This window comes from Talpa europaea, assembly GCF_964194135.1.
Source record: "Talpa europaea genome assembly, chromosome: 7".
NCBI lineage: Eukaryota > Metazoa > Chordata > Mammalia > Eulipotyphla > Talpidae > Talpa > Talpa europaea.
In genome coordinates this window covers 124,204,255-124,231,515 of record NC_140074.1, presented here as the reverse complement: position 1 = coordinate 124,231,515, position 27,261 = coordinate 124,204,255, and the positions used below count along the sequence as shown (strand labels likewise).

General features: G+C 48.4%; 2 protein-coding genes across 8 annotated transcripts in view; both read right to left on the bottom strand.

Moving 5' to 3' along the window:
- The window catches only part of MRC2 (mannose receptor C-type 2), a gene marked incomplete at both ends in the record, with an annotated part of 51,309 nt that extends 49,067 nt beyond the window's left edge, over positions 1-2,242 (bottom strand). For both annotated transcript variants that reach the window (XM_084237396.1, XM_084237395.1), the window contains one exon: positions 2,122-2,242. In XM_084237396.1, coding sequence (XP_084093522.1) covers positions 2,122-2,242 — 121 coding nt within the window. The remainder of the gene's footprint in view (positions 1-2,121) is intronic.
- Positions 2,243-13,049: 10,807 nt separating this feature from the next.
- The window catches only part of TLK2 (tousled like kinase 2), a gene marked incomplete at both ends in the record, with an annotated part of 106,869 nt that continues 92,657 nt past the window's right edge, over positions 13,050-27,261 (bottom strand). For all 6 annotated transcript variants that reach the window (XM_084237590.1, XM_084237591.1, XM_084237586.1 and 3 more), the window contains 5 exons: positions 13,050-13,223; positions 15,222-15,329; positions 17,102-17,213; positions 22,973-23,111; positions 25,135-25,304. In XM_084237590.1, coding sequence (XP_084093716.1) covers positions 13,050-13,223; positions 15,222-15,329; positions 17,102-17,213; positions 22,973-23,111; positions 25,135-25,304 — 703 coding nt within the window. The remainder of the gene's footprint in view (positions 13,224-15,221; positions 15,330-17,101; positions 17,214-22,972; positions 23,112-25,134; positions 25,305-27,261) is intronic.

The window sequence follows — 27,261 nt, the reverse complement described above, 5'->3', positions numbered from 1 at the left end:
TTTATTTCCCTAACTGAAAACGGCCCCAGATAACACCGGTCTCCTTGCGGCCGCCACAACTAGGTGAGAAAGGGCACCTGCGGAGTCCGGCGGGCACGCCCCGCCTGGGAATCCTGCCTCCCCGCTCAGTTCACTGTTCCTTCTCCAACACCCCGATCTCCTGCTCTCCGAGCTGCGCCTCACACCCTGGGCGCCCAGCCTCCTCCCCAAGTATGTGGCTCAGCGCCGCGCAGCAAAGGGCAAAAACGCAGTAGCGCCGCAGCTAGCCGGGGCCAGGAGCCACCCACCCTGGGGCACCCAGAGGTGGAGAAGATGCTCCCGGGCCCCAGAAGGCTCTGCCCCCCCCAATCCACTTGTGTCACAGGGCCCCCATCCTGGTGGCCAGAGGCCAGCCCGCCGGAGTTTCATCCCTGGCGGCGCTGGCCGGATCCTCTCGCGCACGTTTCCACTGAGGTCTGGGAGCTGGTGACTCCTTCCCGGGGGACCCCCCAGGGACCAGGTACAGGGACGGAGCAGGAACGCGGCCCCGGCGCACACTCTGGCCGGAGGGCGCAGTCAGGGCCGGTGCTCGCCCCACCGCCACCTGGAGACCAGCACCCCCAGCCCAGCCCAAGCCCCCCACCCCACAGCGCAGCTTCTTCGGCGTGACCGGCGCAGATCTACAACTCAGGCCCCTCAGGCTGGGGGCTGGAAACACCGGGACGCAGCCCAGGGAGCGCAGGGAGGGCGCGAGGGGCGGAGGCCGAGGGGCCTGGGGCGGGGCGTGCTCCTCGGCCGGGCCTCTCCCCGGGCGCGTCAGCCCCTCGGCCGAAAGGCCGAGTCAGCGCTCCGGCCGCCTCTCGCCGAGCCTGGCTCTCCGGCGTGCTCTGGGGCTCCTCCGCCCGCGGCCGTCCGAGGGCTTCCCGGAGGCGGGAGGCGGGAGGGGGCGCCGCGCGCTGGCTCGTCCGCGGCTCGGTCCCAGGCGGGTGTGGAATTCGGCAGCGGGGCGCTGAGTGGGTCGCCGGCGCCCACGGACGACGGGGAGGCCCACCCGCAGCCCCCGCCGCCGCGAGAGGCCGAGACCCTCTCCCGCCCGCCCGCAGCCGCCCGGGGCTCGCCAGGCCGCGCGCGGCGCCGGCGGTCCCCAAAGTAAACCGGCGCTGCGCCCCCGCGACGGGCCAGCGCCGGGGCTGCGGGCCCCCCGCGGCCGAGCGTGCCGCTCCCGCACCCCCGAGCCCCCGAGCGGAGGCGCTCTCCCCTCAGCGCGGGTTCTCGGCGAGGGGCTGGCTGTCTGTCCCCACTCGCGGCTGTCACCTTCGGCTGCGCGGCCGGGGGCTGCGCGGCCGCGTCCTGCCTCCCGCGGGCGGGCTCGCACCTTCGGCAGCGCTTCTGCTGCGCAGGCCGTCCAAGTCGGGGGGCGGGGGGCGGGAAAGGGGGGCGGGGAAGGGGCCAGTTTGGCCGGAGCCACCACAGCGCACAACCCACACGCTCGCCGCCCCCCACAGCGCCGTGCCCGGCCCGACGCGGCGTCCCGGGCACAGACCCGCCCCCTGAGCCCCGCGCCAGCGGCGCTGCTGCCGCGAGGGGTCCCTGAAGACCCGGCGCCGAAAAGAAAATATAAACACCCCGGAGAAGCCAGGAAGGGCGCCCCGGCCCTCCAGCAACTGGAAACAATAACGTCAGGCTCGCGCCGGCAGAGACGGGCCCGGAGACCCTAAAGGGAGCCCCGGTGCCCCCGGGCGCGCCGCGGGTCCCCAGGGGAGGGCAGGGCGGGCGCCGGGTGGCCCGGAGGGCGGGCGCGGGGTCGCCGCGGAGCCCGCCTCTTCCTCCGAGGCTGCTCGAGACCCCCGGGCTCCCTTCCCCCGCCGCGCGCCACATCTGGTTCCACTCAGGTCCTCCCCCACCTCCAGGCGCGCGCCCTCCCCGCTCCTCCCCCGCTCTCAGAAAATCAGAGACGATTTTTAAAAACCCAGGCGCGCGCGCGCGCACACACACACACACACACACACACACGCACGCACACGCACGCACACGCACGCACACACGCTTCTGGGGGAAAAAGGAGGGAAAAGCCGAGAGAGGCCCGCTCCCGGCGCTCCCCCCGCCCGCACCCCAAAGTTGGCCAAGTTGGCAGCGCCTTACCCGGGAGGGCGGCGGTGTCCCCGGGGGCGCCGGGGTGGCAGAGGCGCAGCCCCCCGAGGAGCAGGGCGCAGCGCAGCAGGTGATGCGGCCGGGGCGCGAGGGCGGGTCGGCCGGGCCCCATGCCCGCGGCGCGGCGCGGGGACGCGGGGACCAGGGCGCACGGGCGCGGCGCGGCGCGGCGGCTGCCCAGGCGCTGGGCGGCGGTGACGGCCCGCGAGGGGCTCGCGTCTTCCTCCCGGCCGGGACGGAGTGATGCCTCCCGGGGAGGGGAGGGAGGCGGAGGGAGGGAGGCAGGCGGGCGGGCGGGCGGAGGGAGGGCGGGGGGAGGAGCGCGGCACGGAGGAGGGCTGGAGGGGCAGAGGGGAAGGGAAGCGGGCAGCGTGGGAGGGGCAGCGGCGAGGCGCGGGCGGGCGCGGGGCCGGGGCCGGCCGGGAGAGAAAGCGGCGGCGGGAACGCGGGAGCCGCGAGGTCCGGGAGGGCCCGGCGCGCGGTCTCCCCGCCGTCCCCCTTCCCCGCGCGCGCACCGGGCCGGGCGCCTCAGACGCTGCGTCACAGCCCCGGCTGGCGCGGGCGGGGAAGCGACCGCGAAACTTTCCGCCAACTTCGCGGCGCGGGGCCGGGGCGGGGGCGCGCGGCTGACCCGAGCGGCCACTCTCCCGCCGCCGCCGTCCAGCCTCTTTCTGCCCACGTCTCCGGCCGCCGAGCACCCGCTCCCGCCAAGCTTAGGACCCCCCCTACCCCCCCCCCGCCCCGACCTGGCGGGGAAGGGGCGGGACGTCGGGCTCCGCGGCCGGAGGAGCGTGGGGGAAGGGTCGGCCGGGCCCGGGTGCCCTGTGCGGGTCGCGAACACTTGCGTGTCTTGTTTTAGCATTTGCGTGACCCCGAGTTGGCGCCCCCGGCGCAAAGGGGTGTGGTGTTTTTCCTATGTGGGGCTCCATCCAGAAACCTAGGGAATCCAACCACTGGACGTCAGTCAGAGATCACCCCTCATCACAGACGACTGCAGGCCAGGCGCCAAGGACCACGTGGAAATGTGCTGAGGGAAGACGACCCACAGTTACTCCGCATTATGCAACAGGTCACCACAGCGCAGAGCACTGATGGGGAGCCTGGAATTCAGCCCCACGGCTACCTCTCTCTCCCTGAGTGATCTTGGAAAAGCTGCCTGGCACCTCTAGGCTGCATTGGGCTGGGGCATTTAGACCCTAAGTGCAAAGAGGAGCCACATCCCCCCACCAGGAGTAATCAAATAAACACACTGTGAAACTGTATTATAAATTTTATTGTTTCCTGTATTGTCCACCTCCATGCTATTTTTGGAAATAATTCATATTTTTCCTTTTTTTTACCAGGGAGCAGTAAATCATTTCCCCAGGGTGTTAGGCTAAGATTCTTAGAGAATATAAGTCTCCAGAGGCCTATGAGGCCCCGAAGTGAGCACCTGGGGAAAGGACCCACTGTCCTCTAGGAAGATTCCCTCTATCCACACTTTGGCCCTAAAAATGGTCAGCAATCCAGGCAGTCCATGCCAAACTGGGCAGGTCACAGAGCCAAGTCCCTGCTTGTGACTGAAGTTTTACTGGCCCCAAATCCAACTTCTTGGTGGAACGTGTCACTCCACTGCCCTGCAGGCCACTGGCCCAGCTGAGGCGGCCTCAGATCATCCTTTAGGCCTCCCCTTTCGCGCTATTCTGATACCCCGTGTGGGATTGGAGGATTTGCTGGCTTTAGCAAATGGCCTTTTCCCTCTCTGAGTAGTCGGAACACAGGATGCTGCTTCTCCCAGTCATCTTACGAGCTCTACTTGCTTATCTCTGGACATGCTGGCCACAGGCCTTCCACAGGGGTCCCCTCTCCTCCAGAGGGGAAGTCAGGCAGGGCTCCCAAGGAGCCTTCCAGCTTCTGGGGGAGGATAGGATCTCCCTCACCCCAGCCCAAGAAGGTTTTGGCCTTTCGCTAGCAGGGCCAAAGTCAACTACTTGACATCACCCTTGAATGACGTGGGTCCAGAAAGCCCCCCGCAGGCCCCCGTGAGCACACCGAGTGCCCCGCTCATGGGAGAGGCTCTCTTCTCCACTCACCCACGCAACCACCACTGCGGGCCAGCTTCATGCCGGCTGCTTTGGAGAGACGGGAGCAGTCACAGCCTGAGAAGCATTTTTTTTAGTGGGGAAATGGACAAAAATTCTGCTCTACTCCAGGCTGAGGAGCAAGGAAGTGCACTGCACTGGAAGGGACAGATGCTTGTTCAAGTTCTCTCAGGCTGGCCTAGTCTCTGCCAAGGCCGAGACTTCCTGCTCTCGCAGGCCAGGATTACACGTTATTTTCTGTTGATTGTCTGGGCCTACATCCGTGGCCACTATCTGTCTTCGATCTTGAGCTCGCAGGGCAGAGCAGACCACATCTGGGCAGTTCCCCTATGGAGAAACCATCCCAGTATCCCACTACTTAAAGGCCCTGTGTGGGATCAGTTGCTGACAGAATGTGGTCACGCAGGAATGTTGGGGTACTGTGAGGGCTGATACTTCCAGAGGGACCCCTCACCAGCATCCAGACCCTCGCCCCTTCCAAAGAAAGGCTGAGGTTCTCTGTGCCTACAGCCTCTCACCATTCCTGCTGAAGCTCAGCTGAGCAGCTACGTAAGGGCTGCCCCATGCCAGGCATCAGGCTGGGTGCCGGGGACTCGTTAGGCCCATGACCCACCCGGAGGACTTTTGCTGGGAGGGAATCTGCCCCAGTGGGACGGCTGCTGACAGAGGGTCTCCTTCAGGCACTGGCGCTTCCCCAGCAACAGGCACTGTAGGTGTCCAGCTTAGTGTAAGGAGCACACGCTTTGGAGTCAGAGCCCCCAGCTAGAATTCCTGGCTCCCCCACTTTTACTCTCGTTGTATGAACTTTGGCGAGTTAAGCTCTCCCAGCTCCCAGTTCCTGTGTGTAAATGGCAAAATAATCCCAGTTTGTCTTGAGAAATAAATGTCAAGTGGAAAGGGATGGCCTGCTCAGGGAATGTGAGCCTCTCGCTGCTTCCCATCTTCCTTTGCCATCCGGACACCAGGGTATCTCTCACTCCTTACCCTCGCCCTGCCTCTCCAAACCCCCCCTCCAACCACTGTCCACCAGAGCGGCACAGTCAGTTATCAGTTTACCGTGGCAACGCTGGGTGCTTCCTTTCCCCGCGAGGACGAGACAACCTCCTCTTCTCGTCTGAGCACCTCCTGCCTTAACGGTATACGAAAGTGGTATTCTGCAGTATACGTAAGGCCAGGTAAAAGCACGCCGATGCTCACTTGGGCTGGATAATAAATGCATGTCCACAAATGCCCAGCCTGGGCAGTGGGGCGTGCCAGGCCTGAGGTTAGAGTTGAATTGGAATTCCAGCTCTGCCAATTGCTAGCCCCAAGCCACTTCACTTCCCTTCCCCGTACGAGCTGCCCCTCCAGGTCCGAGCGCTGCTGTCACTACTCACTGTGTTCAGGGCTCCTCTTGTGCTGGTCCTGGGGCTCAGCAGCCTCTCCAGCCAGATGGTGTTCAGGTAAGCAGAGCAAAGGCTGTGGACACCCCTGGCAGGCTGGGCCTACATCAAAAGCTTAGAAAAAGAGAGTAAGACAGGAAGAATGCCCCTGGATGGCCAGATGAGGTGAGAAGACAGACAGACAGACATGGTCAGTCGTTACCTGAAACAACTAGAGATGTGAGCACCAAGGGCTGCTGAGATTTCCCCCCAAATCACCCCTTCCAAGCCAGGGAGGAAGTCGCCCAAGCATGGGGCTGGCCTCGGTAGATCCTCCTCCTCTCCCCTCTTCCTAAATTGCTCCACCTCAAACCCTTAGGCTACCACATAGGAAATCTGCTCTTGGAGTCCACATGGCGCCCCTCATCTACAGCACAGAGACCCCCCCAGGAGGGACTGGGCCAAAGAGGAAAGCTGTCTGGGACTCAGACCCAAGTGTCACGGTTTGGCCTCACCTCTTCCAGCGGATGAAGTGCATAGAAGTGGTAGCTACAGCTCGGGTGTGAAGGGCTTTGGGACAGTCAGTCAGCCCAAGGTGCTGTTGCCCCATGCCCATGCACTGGGGTGTTCTACGGAGGGTCTGTCTGCTGTCTGGTTTACCCCAGGATGGCCACAAATACAACCTGGAAAAACCCTGCCCACTTTCTCTGTCTTTGGTTGAAAAACACCTGGAAGGGTCCTCCTGGCACTCCGCCCCCATTCCAGGAGGGCCACTCTGAACCCGGCTTTAAGCCCGGCTTTCCTTTCCCAAGGAGGAGGGGATAGTTACCTTATGACCCCGTCCAAGAAGCAGGCGTGCAGACTCCCTACCCCTGAGTCTAGGAGTTTGGATGCCAACTCCCAGTTGGAGGAATCACCCCAATAATGGTGCAGCTGTTGCAGGCCCTGAAGTAGGGGTCTCAAATCCCATGCCTCCAGGATCCCCACTGGCTCCTGCCTCCACTCAGGAGGCATTAGGTCAGGAGCCAGGTGGCACAGAGGCTGGCCTGAGGCACTCCAAGGAAGAAGGGGCAGCAGAACTGAAGAACCAGCTGCAGTTGTGCAGCATATAGTTCCCAGAACCTTCTGCTGCCCTGCCCAGCTGCTGCCAGAGCTGCTGGGAGCAGGATGTCACCTCACCTGGATAGCTCTACAGGAGCGGCTCCCAGCCTGGAGCTGCACTGCGACTAGACTTACACTGTCCATAGCTCTGGCTCTTCCCTCTCTCTTTTTCAAGATGCCATCAGGGGTTGCTCCATGGGCCCTGCCTCCTCCTCCCAACTCAGGGAAGAAAAGCAGAATGTTTTCTCCACTCTCAGTACCCGACCCCCCCAGAGCCAGGCAAAACTGGTCCCTGCCAACAGGCTTCTAAGGCTCTCACTGATCTTGGCCTGGAGGCAAAATGGCCAGAAGTGGCTCTGTAGGTGCAGGATCACCCCTCTAGGCCCCAGGGGCCTCCTCTTGCCCCTGACAGAACTTACCAGCTCCCAAATACATTACTTTACAAGCCCAGCACATAATAAGCAGAAGGATCTCGATCGATGTTTTGAGTGATGAAGTTTATAGATCTGTGGCTCAGCCTGTGAGCGCCCAGCAAAGGTCATACAGCAAGCTCAGAGTTGGGACCTGAACACGGTCCTCACAAGGCGCTCTACTGTCATCTTGTGCTGTAATTCCCAAACTGGGCAGTTTTGTCCAGTCAATGTGGGCTGAAGAGCAAGGGTAGTGTTAAGGTTGTGGGGAGAGTTCTGAAAGTCTGTTGATGTAAAGAAGCAATGGCTCCTGACATCAATTTCCAGGGAAAAACGTTCCTTATCTCCCTTCCGAGAGCCGTGCCCTTCCCTTAAGGTGTGGAAGCCACGCTAAAGGGCTCCATTCTGACTCTATGATAGGCTTCCTTCTAGAACAGGCCAGGCCTGCACCAGGGCCTCCCAGGTCCTGCAGACAGCTTTCCAGGGCCCCTATGTGGAGGAAACATCTAACAACACCCTCTGCTTTTTACATTTTCAGTGGCTTAAAGCATCTTCACATCTCCTGCCCCCTTCAAGCCTGACAGGAACCCTGAGGAAGCCAAGGCCGAGGGCCTACTAGGGTACGAGAAGCAAAAAGACAGAGCTGCCCGGGGCTGGGCAGTGCAGACTGGTCATCTATAACGCAAGATGACAAGATCGATGGCTTAGGCAGCATGAAGCAGGTAAGTTTGTGACGCATGAGCCCATCTCCCCACTTATATTCAATTTCAGGCCAGGACTGCTGGGCAGGCCAGCAACTAGCTAGATTTCCCTTGGGCTAGGAGGGAGTGGTCAGGGACTCTGGCTGCTGCTGGGCTCCGTGGGTGGGTGAGGGAGCCTGCCAGAGGCTGGGAAAAGAGTCGGGTTTTCCTAAGGGTTAACCATGAGGGTGGAAAGGGTCACAGTGAAGTCGGCTTGGGGGATGGAGCCTGAGATTGGGGCAAGATGTGCCTCTAGTAGGAGAGGCGCAGCTTGTACCCACACACAGGGACTCCACCCCACAAAATCTTCATGCCTGCAGTCCCCCATCCAACCCTGCTCCACCTACCCCCAGTCACCAAGTGTCTCTGGGTCAGTTTCCTCACCTGTTACATCAGCCAGAATGCTCCTCTGCCTACCCCTGGGCTGTGAAGCAGCAACTTCCTGCGTGGTGGTAGTGTAAGCCCATTCCCTTTGCTGATCCTGCCCTCTGCGCCCCTCCCAAGCTAGCTTCGGGGTGAAAGGCTTGGACAGCAGTAGAGCAGGCCATCCCAGTAGGCTGCCCTGGAGGCTGAGGCTGAGGCCACCTGGATCTCTAGCTGGACACTTCCCGGAGGTCTGATCCCTGGCAGGGTGGGGTTGAGTCAGCCAGCCAGCTGCTCTCTGACCCCTTTCTCACCATGGGGTCTCTAGCCCAAGCGCCTCACACATCCCTACACACCCCTTCACTGACTCCAGTCTGTCTCCAGCCCCTGCTGAGCTCCCCTAGCACAATAGGGCTCTTGTATTCCCTGCCCCCACCAGGTCTCAGACCTGCTCCCAGGCCTGACTGTTTTCCCAGCCTCTGGCAGGTTCCCCCACCCACCCACAGAGCCCAGCAGCAGCCAGAGTCCCTAACCACTCCCTCCTAACCCTCCTCCTGCAATTTCTCCACCCTCTCCTCCCCCACCTCTGCAGAGCTGCAGCCCCAAGCAGCCTCTCCTCATTCCTGATCCAGACAGCAGGCTGCACTCACCAGCAGATCCAGATTTCAGCTCTCTCCCGCAGCCCTGGGCCCTCAGGTGAAAGACACAGCAAGTCACAATAAGGTACTAATGAGTTATCATATATTTTAAGAGGAGGCCACAGGTGAGAAGTTTTGCCCCAAGGAGTGAATGATTTTTGATAGAACACGAGACACCTGTATACCCGATGTATAGTGTGGACACTCCTGGGGATCCCCATGAAGGAACATATGTATGATATTGGTCCTAGGTCCCAGAGCTTAAGTTAGATTTTTATTTTTGAAAAAATAAATAAATAAAAGTGATCTCTGTCTTCCAGCTGGGCAAGCTTAGGCAAGGCCCAACAGCCACCCTCTCCCACTACTCACCCTTACTGCAGCAGCTGACAGATTAGCAGGACTTGTGACTTCAGAGTTTGCACTGGTCTGGGAGATAGACAGAGCCGGGGCCTGAGAATGTGCGTTTCTATCAGGTTCTCAGGTCATGCTGCTGCTGCTGCTGCTGCTGCTGCTGGCGGGACCTGAGATAGGCCTTCTGGATTCAGCTGCAGGCAGGCAATCTTGGGTAGAAGAAGGTGGCTGACTCTCACAGGACAGAAGTTGATACTGAATCTCAAGCCAGAGGGGAAAGATCCCCAAAAGTCTGTATCAGTTTTGTACTTCCCCTAGTGAGCAGAAAGGCTCTGACCCTCAACCAGCAAACTTGGGGGTTCCAGGACCAGCTCTTAAACTTACTAGATCTTGTGATCTTTTTCAAACCACGTTTCTGATTTCCCTTTTATGTGCCCGGCACTTATATACCTTATTTCTCCTCTTGACTACAACCATGCAAGGAGCTAACTCTGAAGCTTACAGAAGTGGAGGTAGGCCAGACCTAGCTCTAAGGCCCAGGCTCTTAATCTCTACATGATTCTGCCTTAAGAAACTAAAACAGAAAATCATTTTACAAAGCAGGGACTCCCCATACCCCAACTAGTTTGTGCATCGCATCTCTCTCCCACTCACCGGAGGCAGAATTTAATTACACACACACAAAAAGCTTGAGTAATTAGAATAATGAGTAAGGGAGGGAAGGAAAGACTCTCAGAAAGTAAAAAATTGCCAGGGTAGGTCAAGTTTGTTGCAGAATTTGCTTCTTAGAAGTGCTAATCCTTCTAAGCAAGGACCTGCTGCTTCTGGCTCTAGGATTCCCCGAGTTATTATCTAAATTAAGAAACACCAGTGCTCCCTGGATGCTAATCTCAACTGGAGGAAAACCGTCCTCCCTCGACTAGAAGGAAGCAAACAAACCTAAAAAGACAGCAAATGTATCCAGGCAGCCACAGAAGTGGGGTGCTCGAGGTTCCTACTGGAGGGTCTCTATTTCAAGGTGCCCATCTCATGGCGGAAGATTCAGAGACCAACTCCTCCCCCTCACGTCCCTGGGTTCCATCCCTTCCTTGGCTCCGGGGCCTTCGGCCCTGGACTGTGAATTGATGGCTGGAACTTACCTACACTGGTATATTCCCACCAACACACACCGTGTTCGCGCATCAGAGCTACATAAGGGGTTGCACGAACAAAACATTCCCGCCAAGCCTGCGTTGTCCCCTGGGACTCAGCCGGCTCCCAGGACCCTCTCTTGCAAGAGCTCTGTTTGCAGCATGAGAACTAGAGTAAAACCAAGAGGCTGGGAAACTCACTTCTTAAAACTTATTTTAATGCCCTTCCCACCCGCCAAATTAGGAAAGGCCAGAACAGTCTGGCGGGGTTTAATTACAAATGTGTTTTTTTGGTCATTGTTTCAAGTCAATCAACATTGTGGCAGTCAGGGATTATCCTTGGAAAAAGTGAAACCCATATTAACAAAATGTGCCATGGAAGAACCCCTCTAAATTCACCGACTACAAGTCCAGCAAAGCTCAGCATTCTGCAATGTTCTCTGGGGTGTGGCCATGCAGTGGACAGAGGCCTTCCCCACATTCAACCAAGTCCAGGTCACTCAAGACACACCGAGGGCCCAGGGGAAGTGGGGGGAAGGGCAGCCCTTCCTTCAGGATGGAGCAGAAAAGGCAGCTCAACAAATAAAATCCTATGGTTTCAGTGACAAGCCCCCAAGGGGGAAAAAAGGAGGTGGGAAGTCAGAAGAGGGAAGACTTAAAGATGCCACGTTCTTTGAAGCTTAAAAAAAAAAACGCGTGGAAAAAAAATTCTGAAAGATCAGTGAATATGAAGGAGGAAAAAAGGAATGAAACTTAATTGCTCTGCGTAAGTTTAAACACAATCTCAACTTCATCTCTTCACATGCAGCCACCATCCTTTCAATGTGATGCTCAACCACTGAGACCCACGGACATGCTCTGCTTAGCAGCTTGAAAGCAATGGTGAAAAAAGAAGTTTTACACACGTATATATCACATGTGTGGATAGACATGCGTGTGTGTACAAATACAGACGACAGTAACATGGCTTTGGAAAGCTGGAGGCACCGAGCTCTCTGGGCGGACTTCCTTCCAGTAGGAGTTCACCAGACAATACCGACCCAGGAACTTCTCTCTAACCGGAAATGCTCCATCTTCCCTGAAGATCACCTGATACGGGGGAGAGAAGAGGATGTCCACAAAACCAACAAAGGTCCTCGAAAATGTGTCATCGGTGGCATATTTCACACGTAAAATAAATACTTGTCAGGGGTTAGCTACGAGCTCTCCACCCAGCCTTACTTCCCTCCTCCCTGGCCAGGGAACTTGCATGCCTGAATGCTGCATCTTTAAATATTTCTGGCTGAGCCCTCTTGCCACATATGTCAGTAACATTCCAAGCTGGCTACCACATGTTCAGGCTCTGGCCTCCTTCCCTCTCTCGACCGCTCTGCTGTCTCACGGGCACGGCGAGGCACGCAGCTCCCATTTCAGCTGGCCACACAGCGCAGAAACAACCAAGTTTAAAAAAAGGAAGTTCTAAAAGAATGTTCACATTTGAAATACCTATTTCCCTGGAGACTGATTTTTAACTGCATGTGAGGAACCTATGAAAGTGAGAGACAGAGTGTGTGCACACACGCACACGACACACATGCCAGCACACACCCACAAAACAGGACTGGAGGTTGTTTCCTGCCAAAAGATCTAACAGAGGAAAGCTTATGTGCCGATCAAGTTTTAATAAGGTGGTTAACAAGAAATGTACACCGTTTAGCAAGCACACAGAGACTGTGGAAGGAAGTCCTGATCCCTGGAGCATTTGGCTCCCCAAGCCCATTTTCTGCCTACCTTTGGAACAGATTCCATAGGTACCACATTCAGAGAATCCAAGAGGACTGCATGGACAGATGAACCTTTATTTAAAAAAATAGCACTTCAAATAAATTAAAAGGGACAACCGTCAAGTGTTCAAATTGTGAAGAAATAGTTGAAAACCTAGAGACTCCAAGCTGCAGTCTTCTAGCCTCATTCTTTGTCCAATGGCAAAAACCGGCAGTCTCAACGCTCCCACTCAGCTTCCCTACTGAGACGAGGGAAGCAACTGCAAACAGGAGGCCAGACGGAGGAGAAAGCTGCATCTGATTGGAATGAACATTGCCACGTACTTGCTAATACGGGTTTCACTTTATGACCAAATGTATTCTTTCAAAAATAAAAAAAGGGAGAGGGAAGCTGCATGTTTTTAAAAACTGAAATTATTTAGGGATAAAACACTAACTCTAGTGCCTTTAACGGGCAATAGCAACTTTTTTTCCTCCGAAGTCAAACACCATCCCCAGCTGAGCCTTTGTGCTACAAGCTTTTCAGGAGATGTTACCTAAACTTTATTAAAAGAAAAGAACAAGTTTAAATATAGACGCTGGACTAGCCCAGTCTGTATTTTCAAGTCCACATTCTTCATCTGAAGCACTGCATCAGGGACCGCCCCCCCTGAGTCTGCATGTTTTTCAAGTTCACAGTACATGGAACCAGTTTTTCTTTTTAATTTTTTCCTCACTCAGAGCAGCCACACGCAGTGGCCATTGACGCCGGAATCTTGGGCGGGGCCTTTTCCTATGAGGCCGGACCAGAGGTGCCCAAGGTTTCTCCTCAAAGAGAATCGATGCTGTCATGCTCTATGGATGGGAAAAAAAGCAAGAAAATAAAAGCACCTGGTACAGGTTTCATGAGATCCATTCGGATTCGCTATGTTCCAAACCCGCTGCTGAATGCCATTTGTCCACTTTGTGTGTGTAGAACAGTTTGTGGCCTAGGAGTCAGTCTCAATTCGAAGAACTGTTATTGGATGCCCCAGAGGTTGACGCGATAGCAGCTCCAGCAGGGCTACTCGTGGAGACCGACTTTCGGATGTGAGGCAGCAAGTAGGGGTCACAGGCCAGCTGCTGGACATCGATGCGGTCCTCCTTTCGGTAGGCCAAGCATCGCCGAATAAATGCCTGAAAGGAAAGTTTCTTGAAGTAGCCTGAACTAGATAATCCTGGCAACCCAAAAAGGAAACTAGAGGCTCTGGAGCAGCTGCCAGTGCCCAGAGCAAACATTTCCTAGAAAAGGGGCTTCGGGCCTTTCCTGGAAACCATGGCTAGAAGCAGAGGAGAGGGGATGACTCGCACCACAGTGTGCCACCACCAGCAGCAGCAGCAGCAGCAGCAGCAGCAGCAGCAGCAGCTCTCTGTGCCCACTGACTCCTTCCCGCAAAGAGGCAGCTGAACCATTTCTGAGGGCAACAGGGGCGTGACTGCTAACTGCCGCTGCCCCAAAGGAGAAAGACCAACACAATCATCTCCGCCGATTGGTCTGCACAGGCACATTCACTTCAAGGTTTGGGATCTAGAAACCATGGCCTCTGGTGAACTTCCTGAGCAAGTAGACATTTTAATGACAAACTAGCCACAGACGCAGACGAGGGGACACAATACAGTGTGTCACAGACTGGTGCGTGTTTGCCCTTTGTGTCTCATCCTCTCCCGAAAGGCCATTAAGCAAAGGATTGGGTACACAGGCATGTAGTAAAAGAAAACCTGAACAGGACTTGCCTCCTGAGAGGACTACAGAGACATTCTGTGAGTACGGCTAGGCTTGAAATTCTAATTTCTGCCAACATAGAGGTTTCCTTTGCCTCAGTACAAGGGCTACCTGGTGTCAGTTTCCACAGCTCTTAGGAAAGTCCTTAAAGAGACTATCAGTCTTTTCCTAATTTTTAACTAGAGAACTCTATTTAATCAGTCTTGTAATTATTTTTAAATGACCAGCTTTTAAAAATATAAAATGTCACTACTACCCAACTATCCAAGTCTGTACGTTACAGTGGGGCAACGATAATGTCTGATGCAGGTTCACTAATGGCACAAATGCACAGCGCTCTGCTCTGGGGTATTGACAGTGGGGGAAGGGGGCTTGGCTCAGCCCATGGAAAGTGTATGGACATGCTATATTTTCCCTCCATTTTGCTGTGAATCTAAAACTGCTCTTAAAAAACAACAAAAAGATCTATTTAGAAACGAGCTACTTATTTTCTGTTTTTTCCATATTTAATTAACAAACACACAAAGTATAATACCAATCCTGGCTCTTCAAAATCAAAGACACCTATAGGTAGTTGCTGATTTGTTTGCATTTGGAAAATATAAACAAATTCACAGAAATGAACATAAGAATCCTCTGTCTTTAAAAAAGAACCATTTTTAGTAAGATACCTGGAACTGGAGCTGAACAGCTTATCTTGGGTTGGATACCAGTCAAATAAACTCCTTTTACCTTGAAGTTTCTCTCTACACATCTGCCAGTGTGGGTTCACATGGCTGCCCCAATCAAACTTACTTCAGCAGTCCCTCATGCCCCACGATCAGCTGTGCTGCCTCTCCTGCCACTCTGCCCTGCAGTTTTGCCAAGTCCACATTCACACCAGAGCTTCATTCACCTCTCTCTGCTTGGAATATTATTCTTCTCCCAACTCTACACACAGCTCCCATCCTCACATCACTCATGATTGCTCAATTGCTCACTTCATTGCTGAGGCTTTCCCTGCCCATGCCGTCAAAAAAGGGGTTCCCACCTCTCCACCCCCATACTTGGATTTATTTTCTTCCTAACATTTATCACCATCTGGAATCTATCTGTTTTTAGTTATTGTTTTGTCTCCCCTAGTGGAATGTAAATTCCTTTAGAGCAGGGACCTCATCTGTGTCATTTACGGCTACCTGATTCACAGTTCCATCTCCACTGCCTGGAACAGTGTCTCTAGTGTTTAACAGGTACTTAATAAATAATTGTCATGGGAGGAGATGGGACAAAAGATTAAGGATTGAAGAAATATATTTAGAAGGAGGATTTTTTAACTGATGAAATTTGTATTGAATAGTCTACCCACTATTACCCAGAGAAATAAAACAGAAGACAAAGCAACTGTTTTTGCTGGTCATGGAGCCAGACCTTACCTTTGCTTCAGGTGTTACTACTGGCTTTGGCGGGAACTGCACTTCAGTAGCTTTAAGAATAGTATTTTCTTGTAGAATGTCTTGCTGGGACTGGTTATGGCCAAAGGGCTATCAGATAAAAACAAAACAAATGAATGAAACAAAGATGGGTACCTGGTTAAAATGATAGAGAACACAATTCAAAATCATAGGGAAGGGAAAGACATGTCTCAGTGAGACTGCTAGAACAACTAATGCTCCCATTTTACAGATAAAGGGTAGAAGGTTCAGAGCTTAAGGTACTTACTCAGAGCCCAACACCTAGGCTAACGCAGAGCTGGAACTAGAACCAGCATCTGCCATGTCTGTATTCCCTCTGCTAGCTTTGCATATAGCCAAGAAAAGGATTCAGAGTGACAAGCAGCAGCTTCTTTTGCCCTGAGAGCTACGTGTGGGCCTAAGTTGTACTCATGGGTACCACCAGCAGACCCAAGACCCAGGTGAAGGGGGATGGAAAAAGAAGCAGCAGGGGCAAGAACAAAGAGGGGGAAAGAAGAGTTTTGGTACTACGTAGTGGCTTCCTCTATGCCTCAAATTGCCATTTTCCAGTAAACTCTTAAAAAATAAGTTCAGTGTAATGTTATCTCTACATAGTTTCTATTAAAAGCTTATAAACAGGGCCTCCCCGATGGCGCAGCGGTTGAGCGCTGGGTTGCAAAGCTGCCCGCAGCCTCTGCAGCGCTGGTTCGATCCCTGGCTACAACCTGGCCACCAGAGGAGGGTCCTGCATGGCGCGCAGACTTCTCCTGCCGCCCACTGCTCCCCTCAGCAGTGTACTTGGGTCCTTCTGCCTGCTCTGCTCCCGCTCTGGCTCTGGTGAATTCTCTCACCCTCCCGTGCTTCTGACTATACCCAGTGCCTGCATAAATAAATAAATAAATAAATAAATAAATAAATAAATAAATAAATATTAAAAAAAAAAGCTTATAAACAATTTTCTTCTAGATAACCTCCGCCACCATTATCAGTGGTCCTCCCACATTATTACAGAGTATAAATAATAATTAACCCCTACTAGTTCTGAATAATTTCCTCATTTTAGAGAGGTAGGATAAAGAAAGACAGGCCAAAGGGAAGTTAAAGAGGAAGTGGTAAGCTGAATTAAAAGCCTGGCCTAGAGATTATAATCAAAACATTAGGAGTCCAGGGAAGTTGGAGAATTCACAAATGGCTGATAACCACAGCCTAATGGGGAGGCATGAAAGACACAGACACACTGTAGGCAGAAATACAAACATTAATACATAACCGCACCCTAATATATACATTTATAAGGTGGGTTCACAAGGGGAAAAAAATGTGAAAATTTATTAGGGATAGTTCACTAACTAGGCTATTACTTGTTCAAATGATGTATCCTCTTGATCAGAGATAACAATGAACAATTTATGATACTCCCTCCCCAGAACAGAAATACAAAGTATGCTTTTTATTAATAATAGCTTTAACTAACGGGGTGGTTGGGAATAGAAGACCCTACAGATATTTCAAGTTTCAGTTCTTAGGGCCTTTAAAAATAACCCTTGGGAAATTATACTTTAATAAACTACTTCATATAATTCCCTACACATATTAACAGAATCAAAACATGTCCTGGATCTAATTGAGAACAGCAAAAAATTCATGTTTCAGCAGCCCAGCAGAATTCATTAGGTGCCCTAGGACTGAAAATTTCTGCATATGCATAAAGTCTTTAAGTCTATACTTTCTTCAAACCACAACTTTCAGGATTCCATTTTGTGGAACCCAATGATTAACTCCAAGCGAATAATCCAAACTGTGCCACAGTTTACAGGTGCCACCCAAGACAGGAAGTCAAGCCACTGTATGCCCTTCCTTACCTTCCTTCCATAAAGACACTGGTAGAAGATCACGCCCACTGACCAGACGTCAACTTTATTTGAGATCTTTGGTGGTTCTTTCCCAACCACAAAACACTCTGGTGGTAAATACCTGGCACAAAGGGAAATACACATTCTTAGAACAGTGTGTATAAGTCTAAGACACACAAAGTCAAAGTAGAAAACCTTGTTGTAAATAAAAATAAGTGAATTTCAACAGCAAAAGCAACTCAGATCTAGCTGGAGAAATCAATGAAAAAGACACTAACTTAAGGAGGCAGTAATGTCTTTTAAAGCCTTAAAATACATTCCTCAGCTAACTGGGAAGCAAATATTCTTCTTAGTTCCTACTTCGCCTACCCCAGCCTCCTTTTCCAAGTCCATGCATAGTATTGGTGTCATTCAACCTAGTTTTAAGTGTGAGGAGGGGAAGTATAAAAGAAGTGCACCCCTTTACCATAGCTGCACCAATAACTGTAACCAGAGTGGCGGGGGTTCCTTTCATGTTAGCTGAAGACTATTTCACAGTCTAAATGAATTCAGGGCCCAGCACAATTCTCTAAGGGGCAAGGCTACTTTGTCTTTTTAAAGTGGCCTCTTTTGGAAAGCTGGACCAGGATAGTTTTCACTTTCTACTTTAAGGGTATCAGGAGCTTACTGGAAGGCTATCAAAGAATGTAGAGGAAAAAAACTAAACAAACTAGTTGTTAGCACAACTCAACCCTCATCTGAATTCATTCTCTCCCCACCCATCCCTGGCCTCTAAAAAGACAAGCTGAACTGCCAACCACACCAAATTGTATGGTGTGAAAGGTAAGTGCCTACTGGCATTTAGGAACCAGACAAATATGCTTCTCCCCACTGCCTGGATCTTAGTCATGGCACAGCTGGAAGGTAGTATTCTGAAGATGATAGATCAATGTCTGTGATTTCATGCTGGCAAAATTCAATTCCATGAAAAACTGTTTTAGACCCTGCTGTGCTTCTGGTATAAAAAAAAAATCAAAATTTAAAGCTTGGAATCACAAGGGTTGAAAGGTAGAAAATGTTGAGATGTTGGGATTTTATAAAAATAAGAATATAAAGCTGAACTTTAAAAAAGGGGGGGGCAGCACAAAAGAAGTGCATTCTTTGCTATTTTTAGCATTCATTTTTGGATTAAGACCTCTGACATAGATTATCTGGAAATGAAGACTTTTAGTCAAGTTACACATTGGAACATTGGAAATATAGGTACAGAACTCACGCAGCATAGTAAAGGCAAAGAAATTAAAATATAGGATGAAGAATTTATAAAAAGGCCAGCTCTTCCAAATTCTACTAAGACCTGCCCGGGTCCTAGTTTTCACTGTTCTTGAGTCTTCATTCATACATACATACATACATACATACATACATACAAATACATAACTTAAGAATGATGTTAAATAAGTAACTAGCACCTTGATTCTAAAATGATCACTTCAATGTATTATAACTTCTTAATGGAGGAGGCAGGGAAGAACAGAAGTTGTTTGTTGTGGGAAAGAACTGAAGTTGTTGAACTTGTCCAAATGAAGAGTAATTTTCTAGGCAAATATTTAGAATACAAAAGGCAGTGACACATGATAGTTAAGCCTGATACCCACTTTTTAGGTCTCAGTATTCCCATCTATAAAATGAAAAATAAGTTCTTTACCGAAATAATACTGAAAGTAACAAGAATTCTAGTTACCTAAAAAGGCTTTTTTTAGGAGGGAGAGCAGAAGACAGTTCATTCTATGATACTACAGTAAATTGTTATTTTAAAAAAATACATATTCCCTATAATTCAGCAATCAAAAAAAGATGAACTAATGTCATTCACAGAACACGGCTGGAACTAGAAGGGATTATTCTTAGTGAAGTCAGAAGGAAAAAGAAAAATATCAGGTGATTTTACTTATAAGAGAAATATAGGGGAACCAAATAAGGGATCAGAGAAAAAAATAACAACAATTAAAAAAAAAAATAGCCAAGCAATAAATCAGAGACATTTTGCAGGAGAGGGGGAGGGAGAGGGATCAAAACAAGGGTGGGAAGAGCACAAGGGACAATGGTGACAGTACGCAGGTGATTTGGTGGTAGGAATTCTATGGGGACTACACCCAAGAAAAGAGAGCAAACATTGTACAAAAATGAACAATGATGTACTCAGAGGCCTCCCTGGTGGTGCAGGGGTTAAAGACAGCCCTATCAAGCTGTTGCCAGCCAGTACTGCACAAGTTTGATCCCTGGCCAGCCAGGGAGCTGACCCACATGGCACAGCAGACCTCTCCTGTCTCGCCCGATGCTCCCTTCAGCAGTGTATTTCAGTGGATCTGCCTGTTCTGTTCCCCACTCTGTCTCTGGTGAATCCTCTCACCTCCCCTGCACCTCTGGCCTACAACCCAGTTCTTATATGCATAAATAAATAAATCTTTTAAAAACTAAAAAATAAGTACTCAAAGCAGAAGAATTCTGAATAACCAAATACTGCAAACAGTCGATTAAAATTTATTATGTCAGGGCCTCCCCAGTGGCGCAGCGGTTGAGCGCTGGGTTGCAAAGCTGCCCTAAGCCTCCACCTCACCGGTTCAATCCCCAGCTGCTCCCCGGCCACCGGAGGAGGGTCCCGCATGGCGCGCAGACCTCTCCTGCCATATGCTGCTCCCCTCAGCAGTGTACTTTGGTCCTTCTGCCTGTTCTGCTCCCCGCTCTGGCTCTGGTGAATTCTCTCACCCTCCCGCGCTTCTGACTGTACCCAGTGCTTGCATAAATAAATAAATAAATCCTAAATCAATCAATCAATCAATAAAATTTATTATGTCCTCTCATCCTATTTATACCTCTTGGGACATGGTAAGAGGATACTAGAAATGGTGATTATGACCATGTTTCTACCAATGTAGAGACTTTTTAAATCTTCATAGAAACCCACAACATTTCATTTTCTTGGCAGTTCTCTACTTTTTATTGCAAAAACTCTTCAAATATAACCCAAAGTAGAAAGAACAGTAAAATGAACCTCCAAGTAACTATCATCCTACATCAATAGTAATCAATACATGGCCAATCTTCTTTATATACATCCTTCTTCTCCCTACACCCAAATAGATTACTTTGAAGCAAGCTCCAAATATTGTGGAATTTTTATTTAAATTTCAATTACTGACTCTTTACAGCTTAGCAAAAATAGTTAACAGGTAGCAATGAGATAACTAACTCCAATGTGAAAAAGCTTTACCTTTTTAAAACAGAGTAAGTTAGCAAAAAGTTCAAATCCAAGTTCCAGTGAATGTATATAGCAGAGGCATATAGACTTGCTTCCAGAATTTCCAACAGCAGATATTTTTGTATCATTTAGTGACAAGAACACTAACCCACAATAACCACCATAGTGAATAAACACTGTAAATGTAGCTTCTATTTTAAACCTAAAATCTCATAGTTTTAATTTAGAGACAGATTTTCACTATAGGTACCACCTTCACTAACAATAAGGAACAAGAGAAAATAGAAACTTTATATACATATACTTTTCAGGAACATCCAATTCTTTCTCATCAGATCTAACTGATGAAAACAGGGCTGTTTGGTGAATGACAACCTCCTCTTCTCTGCCTGCTCTGGGCCAACACCCTCATTCCCAGGCAGTGACTATTCTGCTAAGGCCCGTAAATCCTTCAGTCCCAAAGTTAAGTGATCTGGCCAACTGATCCCAGGATGTAACAGCATGTGTTACCCTTCCTTTAGTGCTACTGGAGACTCTGTGTTCAGAATCACACATTCCAATAAGGCACTTTGCATTACCACCTCAGAAGCAAAAGGGAAGTTTTGTTACACACCTTTACAATCACAAGGTTAAATAAAATGCCTGAGCTATAAGTATCTTTTATGATTCTCACCATCAAAAGTGTAACTGGGGCTTCCCTGGTGGCACAGGGGTTGAGGTGCAACCTATGAAGCTAACCGCAGCCTCTGCAGCATGAGTTCGATCCCCGGCCAGGGAGCAGCCCACATGGTGCAGCAGACCTCTCCTGCCTCACTCGCTGCTCCCCTCAGCAGTGTATTTCAGTCAATCTGCCTGTTCTGTTCCCCACTCTGTCTCTGGTGAATCCTCTCACCCCTATACTTCTGGCCTGGACCCCCATTCTTTGTATGCATAAATAAATAAATCTTTTTTTTAAAAAAAAGTCGTAACTGGGAGAAGCAGGATAGGTCACAGACTAGGCAGGGAGAACCGGCAAAGGGAGAAGTGGCTGGGGACGATGGGAGACAACGGCTGGGAGGAAATGTGACTCAACACCTTGTAGAACATGGCTGACAAGGATGGATAAATTTCTTAGCAAACTGTGCTCACTTTTTCCTGTTTAGATTTCAAGGGAATGCTGCGGTTATTTTACATCCTGATCTTCACAACTCCTCAGTTCTTGAGGGCCCATCATCCTCAGGCAACTCTAGAAATGAATCCCTCATCCTATTAACCCACAAAGAGAAAGACCTGCATTTGTACTAAAAAGAGATTAGGGCCATTCTTCTCCTTGCCCCCTCCCCACCCCTTGGGATTACTATCAAGATAATGAAAGAGAAGGGCTTTAAGGAATACCATTATCCAAGGAAGTTTTTAAATTTTTTATCCCATCATATTTGACTAACCCTTTCTTCTTGGACAAGCTACCCATAGCCTGTCCTGCCAAGGCTACATCATAGCCTTTCTGGACTGGATTTGCTTATCTGCTAGATAAGAGATTCAAGTTGGCAGATGGCATTTTATTCAACTAAAATCTAATATGAAACATAAGTATGTAAAAGAAATTCAACTAGGATTACAACAGCATAAATATATCCTATATTGTACTACAGAAGCTTATACAATTTAGAAAACCTTTTAAACCCTTGTTAGGAATGACAATTATAGTCTCACGCCAGCCTGAGACTCTAGTTTACTGCAGTGTTTTTGTTTTGGCTGAGTAATCTCTAGAATCATTTGGTTTCTTATAGATTAACAATTGTATATGGAAGACGTTTAAAAAGCAGTCCTCTCTTTCTCATGATCTGCAATGCACCCTTCTATATTAAGCATGTGCATAGTCCTAGGTATTTTGGGATTTCTCTTGTTCCATTAGTCTATCTTTTCCTATGCTGGCATTACCCTATTTATTATTTATTTAATAAAAATTCTTAAATTGAGATTTAGTTGACATACAACATTACAATAACCCCCATGAATCCAGAGGAATATGTTCCAAGACCCCCAAGCATACGCAGTAAGTTGTCCCGCTCTCCATTACATCCATTACTTTTATATTTTGAAACTGGAAGTCCTATCGTTTGACCCCTATCCTTTCACCCATTTCAACCAACCTGCAGCCCCTGCCTCTGGCAACGACCAATCTGTTCTCTGTATCTGTGAGTTTGGGGTATGTGTGTGTGGGTTTGTTTTTTTATTTCACATAAGAAGTGAGATTGTACAGTATTGTCTTTCTCTCTCTGACTTACTTCACTTAGCATAATGCCCGCAAGGTCCATCTGACTTTTCACAAAGCCATTCTTCATATCTATATGAACAACTCATTCTCTACCTACTCAGTGGTGCCAGTCTTGGGAGGAAACACACAGCTCAAATGTCTGGTCACATACAATCTCTGTCAATGGTTTTCAAGGAAGGAAAAGAGAAATAAAGACAAAGTAACATAAATACATAGAGCCAAGCTACTATAAGGACAGAAATATTTGGGGAACAAAGTATGTTTTGGTTCACAGCTGTACCTAAGCAGTCAGGATGCAGGTATTAATCATTAACCACTAATGCTCAAGCACAGCATGGCCACATCTCCACCAGCCAGCCTGGTAGGGCTCCCAGATACCTACCAATAAGTACCAGCACCTTGTGATGTTAGCTCCATGCCATCCACTGAATTGTAGCTATCATCATCCATGATCTTGGAAAGACCAAAATCTGTGATTTTTATCTCTCCACATGCTGTACCATTTACTAAAAGAATATTACCTAAAAAGATAAAAATCTTCATGAAAAAAAGATTCACTATTCAAGAAAAAAATTCAAGGTAATAACAGACAAGAAGGGGACAACTAAAATCAAACTCTTATGAAACAGCAACATCTAAATCCTAGAATAAGGATATACAGGGCAGTGAAAATAAGCTGTATACTACCACGCTGGATACATGTCATTAAACACAGTCCACACTCACAGAATGTACACTACCAAGAGAGAACAATAATGTAACCAGAGATGCAGGTTCCTCAACTGTAACAAAGTATCCCTGTGATGGGGATGTTAATAATCGAGGAGGCTATTCACTGGTAAGAACAGAGGTGCAGGAGAAATCTCTGCCTTCCCATTCATTTTGCTGGAACCTTAAAATGCTCTAAAATATAAAGTCTTAATTAAAAGAAAAGATGCTAAAAATGTTAACAGGAGCAAGGTGAGGAAAGGTTTTTGAACACAAAGTAGTTACCAGAAAGGAACAAAAATAAATTTATATCTTCTAGTATATTAAATGCCAGAAGAAGAAAATGTGCATCTAAAAATTAATGGGGAAATCCATGAATTAGAAAGTCTATGGCCAATTAGTTTTCTTGTGTGAAAAAAGATATAGGTATCAATACTTTCGGAGGCACAAAGCCCTAACGGTGATACCTCCTCCTTTACTCCACTCCATTGAGTCTAAGATGTACCTTTGCTGACCAGTGGGAAAACCAAAATGACTTGTGTAGAGTTTAATAGTAACCATATCAGCATTAAAAAGCATACTTAGTCTAAATAATCCTAAATATAACAAATTATACATTTTAAAAATTCTTAAAGCTATAATATAAAATGATTCTTAATTTGTACCAAAAAAAAAAAAAAAACAGGCTTATAAACTAAACTAACACAACATAAATCCCTGGAACAAAACTATCCAGACTCCAAATGCTGGAGGAGAGTCCTCAGTGTCTGGCTGCAAACTTCTGTTTTCCAAGAATCACATGCTTCATGTGCCAAAACCACTACTATGAGCAGCAGGAAAAAAATAACCCACCAAAGTAAAATATCACTTGTACAGTTGGTCAAAAATGGTGGGAAAGTTTCATCTGAACTTTCAGTGAGGATCTCTAAACCACCCTGTTTAGATTTTTTTTTTTGTGGGGGGGGGGGGGTGATAGTCAAAGGAATCAAAGCTAGTGCCACAGCGCCACCTACAGCCATGATGGCAGGAAACATGCTGGAGTCCCTGATGCAAGACCTAATCACACAACTGCCATCTTTTCAAAAATCTCTTCATTGTAATGATTTTTTTTTGGTCATTTAAATGGAATTAAATTGAATTAGAAAAATTATGAACAGCAAATGGTGAGTTCCATATGAAGCTACCAGAAGAGTAAAGCAAGTTAACTATCCATATCAGAAGGTAAATGGAAATCATCCTCCTGACCCTTAAGCTAACTAAGCTGGTTAGAAATGTCAAGCAGAACAATTGAGACTTTTAAAAAACAGTGGAGAATACAAAAAATAAAAAAAGGGAGGTAAGAAATCTAACTGCCCTAACTGCCCTCTACTCCATGTTGATCATTGTGAAGGACAGTAACCAGACCAAGGGAGGGGTGGAGGGGGGGTGGGAAGGAAAACTGCTCAGGATTTAATGACGGGCATATGTGCAAAATAAGTCATTAATTTCTGGGCACTTATCGGACCTGGAGCAAAGGAACTGCTACACAGTATGAGTAATGGGAAAGAGCAAAGTATAGCTTGCCAAAACAGTTCTTTCTTAATCAGACTGACATCATGAGCCTGCCCTGGCTCTGAAGACAAGAGCATTGTTTCTTCAGAGCATTTACTACAACCCACCCTCTGAATCCAGCACTGCATGGCCGGGACTCATTCCCACACCTACCCAGGCAATTCAAAGTCAGATGTTAATTATGCTTTCTGGGCTTCTGCCAATGTCCCCAACTTTATAAAGCTTTAAATCACTTATAAAGCCAAAGAAAAGCCACCAATATGGTTTCCTAAAAGTTAGACATACCTGGTTTGAGGTCATAGTGTATGATGGGAGGTTTTATTTCATTTAAGTACTTTAAAGCATTCACAATCTGCATGATAATGGATCGGGCCTCTTTCTCCGACATTAATTTGTGCTGTTTCAGGTAGAAGTCCAGATCATTTCCCTCACAGTATTCTAATACTGTACAAAACCTAAAGACAAATAAACCAATATTTGACCAAGGAATAAGAGCAGATGATTATATCTACCTAAACCAGCCCTAGAGAAAAACTGAGTTCATTATCTTCTCGCTTCTTTTGTCTTTGTTCCTTGAAATATTCTTCTACTCTTTATTCAGTATTAGCTACCTGCATGGCTTACTCTTAGTGGAGAGCCTCCAGTCAAGTCTATTGTGCCAAAGTCCATCCATGGCATACCTCTTCCTGAATGCAGACAATGAGGACACTAACAAGAACTGTAACATATTTAAGCTAGATAACTTTTTGAAAGGGTCTCAGACCTTACATAACCAACATCATGTTCCATTTCTAAACAAGCATACTGGGTACACAATTCTCACTGCAAACATTTCATACGGCCCTCAGTGATGACAGTGAGGAAGAATCTAGGGTTTGACAGGGTCTCAAGGACGGGCTACATTCTTCATTGCCCCTGGAAGTTTGACACAAAAAAAGTACTATAATTTCTCTTTGCTAAAACAGGTATATGAGTTTTAAAAATATGGTATCTGTGGTTCTAACAAGTTTGTTTATTACATAGTATGGATTTTTTTTGCTTCACTTATATCAATACAACACAAAGACCCAAATTTAAGGTTGTATATCATTCATGGCATTGAGGGTCATGTATGTCTTCCAGGGCAATTAAAAACTGAAGGTGTCCCACACTGCTTGAATATTCCTGATAAACAAGCTATTCTAAGTTGTAACAATGTGATCTTATCACTCAAGAAATAAAAATCGCATGAGTGTTTAAAACAAAGAGGTTTCAATTAGGAGAACTGATCACATAGATGATGAAGAGCTGACAAGATAAACTAGCTAGTGAGGCACCCCAGAGACCATCAAGAGCAGGAGCCATTAGCACCCAAAGGCCAGAAGGCAGAGATGGCACAACCAGAATTAAGGGTTACTAAGGGAAACTAGAACCACACACTGTGTGTGTTGGGGGTTGGGCAGGGGGAGGTCGCCACCTACTGCCACCTCCATCACTTAACTGGCTGAAACTAGATGAACAATATTGACACATGAGACTGGTAAACTCACCTAAAACGCAGAACTGGGGAAAGACCCGAGAGCAACAAGGTTTGAGACCAGCACGATAGGTGTCTGGGCAATTAGGGGCCTTCAAAAAGGAAATGTGGACAACCACAGTCCTGTGGGAGCCCAAAACTGAATGACAGGCTTATGCTTCTGGTAAACATGTGAACTCTCTACTCGAGAATTAGTGCATGAAATTTATATTCTCTCATCTGAAACAATGAATTTTGAGATAAACTTTCACACTCTGTGGATTTATTCTTTGACCCAAATGCAAGCTAGAAATGAAAACCTCACCTTTAATGTCTAAGCAACTCTCATAAGACTTCTAAAATGATGGTCTGACTCCTTTTTGGTAAAATATCATCAGACACACAATAGGAAGGGCAAAGTAAACATAAACTCAAGAAGACCACAGAATCAATTAAATTTATCTGATTTGTTCAAAGTGTATATGTAATTCCAAACAGCAGATCATCCAAGTCATTCTACTACCCTTGAAGTGGTTTTTGTATTTACATTTCAGATGGGAGAGATGGGCCTATGTAGTATTCAAGTATTTAACTCAAAACAGTAAAACCACCATGTGGAGACCTGCTCTCTAAATTTTTTTCTGAACCCCACACCATGCTAAACACACATGACTACGCCTGGTACAGGGCGCCCTACAGGAAAGAGGATATTCCTGAGCAGACGGAAGAGGAGATAGCTCATGTTTTTATCAGGAATTATGGTCTCTTTTGGAGGTCATTTCTAAATGTGAGTCAGTTCTCTGCATAGCAATCTCTGAGACAGCTGCTGTCTGGAACAGATCAGTAACTTCTAGAATCACACTGGTAGGAACACCTGCAGGTGAATATACCAAGGGTATGTTCTTCTGTCACAGTTC